Source organism: Chenopodium quinoa, unplaced genomic scaffold (genome assembly GCF_001683475.1).
Source record: "Chenopodium quinoa cultivar QQ74 unplaced genomic scaffold, ASM168347v1, whole genome shotgun sequence".
NCBI lineage: Eukaryota > Viridiplantae > Streptophyta > Magnoliopsida > Caryophyllales > Amaranthaceae > Chenopodium > Chenopodium quinoa.
Window position 1 is genome coordinate 16,698 of NW_018742949.1, and position 3,952 is coordinate 20,649.

Below are 3,952 nucleotides of genomic sequence, written 5' to 3' on the forward strand. Positions count from 1 at the left end.
CACTTATACTCATAAATCCCGCCTTTTGCACATAAGTGAGATCACAGCCCAAAACTCACAAAAGCTAACAAAAGTACATATAAAGCATCAAAACACACCCTAAAATGCTTCTCTCAACCCATGATAATAAGGCTTATCATTTACGCTAAAAACAACCGTGATTCCTACGAAAGTGAGTTAGTGTATATTCTTTTTCACCCCTCTCCTTTTAGTGTTATTAGATCCTTTTTCTTTCTTTTTGTTTCTGCTTTTGTTCTTGCTTGAGGACAAGCAAGAGGCAAGTGTGGGGGAATTTGATAAGTGGCATTTATGCCACTTTTTAGATCCTCTAATCGCGGTATTTTTCTACGTTTGTCCCTTGTTTGTACCCCTTTTGCTCCGTTTCTCCCTTTATTATGTGTTTGTGCTTTTCCTCGTGTTTTGTAGGCTTTTGGAGTTGATTTTGAGAGAATGAAGAGCTTGGAGAATTGGGGTTCATTTGAAGAGCTACAAAGGAAGTTAAGGAGCAAGCAAGCAAGGCCATGCGGACAACGCGGGTCGCGCTTTCAGAATGGCGCGGGCGCGCCAAGCCAAGCGCGGGCGTGCCTAACATTGGGGTTGAAAATATTGAAGGAGGCAGAATGTAGGCGCGATTTGGGCGCGGCTTAGGCGCGGGCGCGCCTAAGATAGGCGCGGGCGCTCCTAAGATAGGCGCGGGCGCTCCTAAGATAGGCGCGGGCGCTCAAGGGCCTGAACTCCGAAACTAACCTTTGTTCACTCTTTTAGCCATAACTTTTTATCTACCAATTGGATTGAGGTGATTCAAGTTGCATTGGAAACTAGACTTAAAGAGCTTTCCAACGGTAGGTTGCACGCCCATAGAAGACTCCTAGAACAGAAGTTATGGCCGTTTAAAAATGAATGTCGCTGTCAGGCCAATCCCAGTGCGCGGGCGCGCAGGCAAATATCGCGGGCGCGCACGAGCAGCTACGGGTCTTTTAAACGCTTCTTCCTCTCCTCTTTTTATAAGTTTTGGTGGTGGGTTTCTTTGGGGGTTTTCTCTCTCCTCTTTGAGGGGTTAAACCCTAACATCTCTCCATCAATCTTCACATAAATTAGGCTTAGATTTTGTTTTAATCTTTGTTTTTATACTTTGTAATGTAGATTAAGAGTAATTTAGGGTATTTTAGAGAGAGAAAGTGAAGAGCTTCAATGGTGGATTGAAGAAGATGAAGATGCAAAGTGACATTGTTTTGGATTCCTTTTCAATACTTCAATGAGCATTCTAAACTCTATCTCATTTATTGTTCTTTCTTAATTTCTTGCTTGATTAGAGTAGTTGTTTAGTTTAATTGCTTCTCTTTGTTCTTCTTGTTGGGTTTTGTGTTAGTTGTTCATGATTAGTGAGTAATTCCCTTTACTAAGGGATTGGTGATAGCATGTGGTGAATCTTGAATGTATTAGGCTAGACAAATGTTGGTTATATGTGATTAAATATACCTTGTAACCATGTTTTACTAATTACTCCATGTGAATGGCCAATCATGTGTTGTAATTGGGTGGATTGAACTAAGTTATGACGATAGTGTAACTTAGGGATATCCATTAGGTGATCGATTCTATGCAAAAACCTTAACTTTCATAGCTTATGACGATAGTATGAGCATGTGTTAAGTTGGGAAAGCCTTTGACCCCGATAGGTGGTTAGATGGTATTGTTGGTATTGCCTTATATGAGATATTTGGTTTGCATGTAAACTCATTTCCATTGCCTAACTTTATTGAAGATCATTGTCATGTTTGACCCTCTCCCTTGGTGTTAGTTTAACTTAATATAAATCTCATTTTTGTTTATTGTTCTATCCATCCTATCTCTTTGACCTAGCTTAATTGGTGGTGGTGTTGATAGTGTTTATGTCGTCTCCGTGGTTCGACCCTCTACTTACCACTAAACTTGTTTAGTGTAGGTGTAGGTTTATAAATATTGTTTGGTTGAGGGTAGTTAGTCCAACGACCTAATTATCCGGCACCACCCTTTCATCTCATCCCAAGGAAACCGGCACATTCTAGTTGCCGTTGATTATGTCTCCAAATGGGCGGAAGCCGTGGCATCTCCCACCAACGACTCAAGGGTGGTCATCAATTTGTTCAAGAAAGTCATCTTCCCAAGATTCGGTGTTCCTAAGGCAATCATAAGTGATGGAGGCTCACACTTCAAGCACCATGCATTCAACAAGCTTCTTTCAAAGTACGGTGTATCTCACAAGCGAGGCCTTGCTTACCACCCCCAAACAAGTGGTCAAGCGGAGGTCACAAATAGGGAGTTAAAAGTCATCTTAGAGAAGACTGTTGCTAGAACAAGGAAGGATTGGTCCAGTAAGCTCATTGATTCATTGTGGGCATATAGGACCGCCTTCAAGACTCCTATAGGGACTACCCCCTATAAGCTTGTTTATGGGAAGAATTGCCATTTACCCGTAGAGATGGAGCACCGAACGCATTGGGCAATCAAGCAAATCAACTTTGATCTCCACAGTGCGGGTGAGCAAAGGCTTCTAGAGCTTCATGAGTTGGAAGAGCTGAAAATGAATGCATATGACAGTGCAAGCCTCTACAAAGCAAGAACCAAGGCATGGCACGATGCTCGAATTTCCAAGAAGGAATTTGTGGAAGGACAAAAGGTCCTGCTCTACAATTCAAGACTCAAGCTCTTCCCCGGGAAATTGAGATCTAGATGGAGCGGTCCATTTCAAGTGTCCAAAACCTTTCCTTATGGCTCGGTTGAGATTTTCAATGACAAGTACCCTCCATTCAAAGTGAATGGGCAGCGTCTCAAGCCATACTATGAGGGTCAGCTAATTGAGAAGCCAGAAAATTTATCTCTCATTGATGTTTCCAAATCACCATGATTCCGTGTGAAGTACGTCAAGCTAGTGACGTTAAAGAAGCGCTTACGGGAGGCAACCCGGTTTCTAACCTCTTTGATTTTATTTTCTTTCAAATCGCTTGAACTAATCCACCTAACGCTCTTCCCAATCAATTCTGATGCAGGCGTGATTGCGTGTGTCCACGAGGAAAGAAAGGCAAGAGCAAAGCAGAAAAATTAAAAAAGAGAGGAATTTTGAAATTTGTGCTCGGATGAATTCTAAAGAAACAGAACCTCAGCGCGATTTGAACGCGGCTGTAGCGCGATCCGCAGCAGCATTAAAGCGCGGGCGCGCCTGGTTTCGTCGCGGGCGCGCAATTTTTATGAATGAAAATTTCTCCAATTCCAGGGAGTTGGAGCGATTTTATCGCGGCTGAAGCGCGATCCGCAACAGCAGTAAGGCGCGGGCGCGCCTGGTTTCATCGCGGGCGCGCCGTTTTTGTGAATGTAAATTCTCCAATTCCAGGGAGTTGGAGCGATTTTATCGCGGCTGAAGCGCGATCCGCAACAGCAGTAAGGCGCGGGCGCGCCTGGTTTCATCGCGGGCGCGCCGTTTTTATGAATGTAAATTCTCCAATTCCAGGGAGTTGGAGCGATTTTATCGCGGCTGAAGCGCGGCCCGCATGAGCAGTAAGGTGCGGGCGCGCCTGGTTTCTTCGCGGGCGCGCCTGGTATACGCTTGAAAATTACTTCCATTCCAGGAGGCAGGAGCGATTTGGCCGCGATTGCAGAGCGGCTCGCGTTTTAAAGAAGGCGCGGGCGCGTCTATTATTAGCGCGGGCGCGATGTAGTTTTACTGATTTCCAGGAAGTTGGAGCGATTTAGGCGCGATATAGGAGCGGCTCGCGTTTTCTATAAGGAGCGGGCGCGCCTTAATCGGGAGCGGGCGCGCCTTTCTGGATATCAGAAAAAAAAAAAAAATACGGTGGCTTCTTATATTCCCGCAATTTCCAAATCCTCACAAACATAAACCAAACCCTCTTTGCCTTTCTCTCTCTTCGCGGCCGCTCCTCACCACCATAGCCAAGATCATCTTCTTCCACCTTCA

At 44.7% G+C, this 3,952-nt stretch overlaps 1 protein-coding gene across 1 annotated transcript; it reads left to right on the forward strand.

The window, feature by feature from the left end:
• Positions 1-2,461: 2,461 nt before the first annotated feature.
• On the forward strand, positions 2,462-2,887 carry LOC110728425. The gene has a single exon (XM_021908076.1). It carries the CDS (start codon positions 2,462-2,464, stop codon positions 2,885-2,887), a length of 426 nt encoding a protein of 141 aa, XP_021763768.1.
• Positions 2,888-3,952: the final 1,065 nt, after the last annotated feature.

Excerpts from the sequence above, each read along its gene's own strand:
- LOC110728425 (XM_021908076.1), top strand. The coding sequence starts at position 2,462 with ATGGAGCACCGAACGCATTGGGCAATCAAGCAAATCAACTTTGATCTC.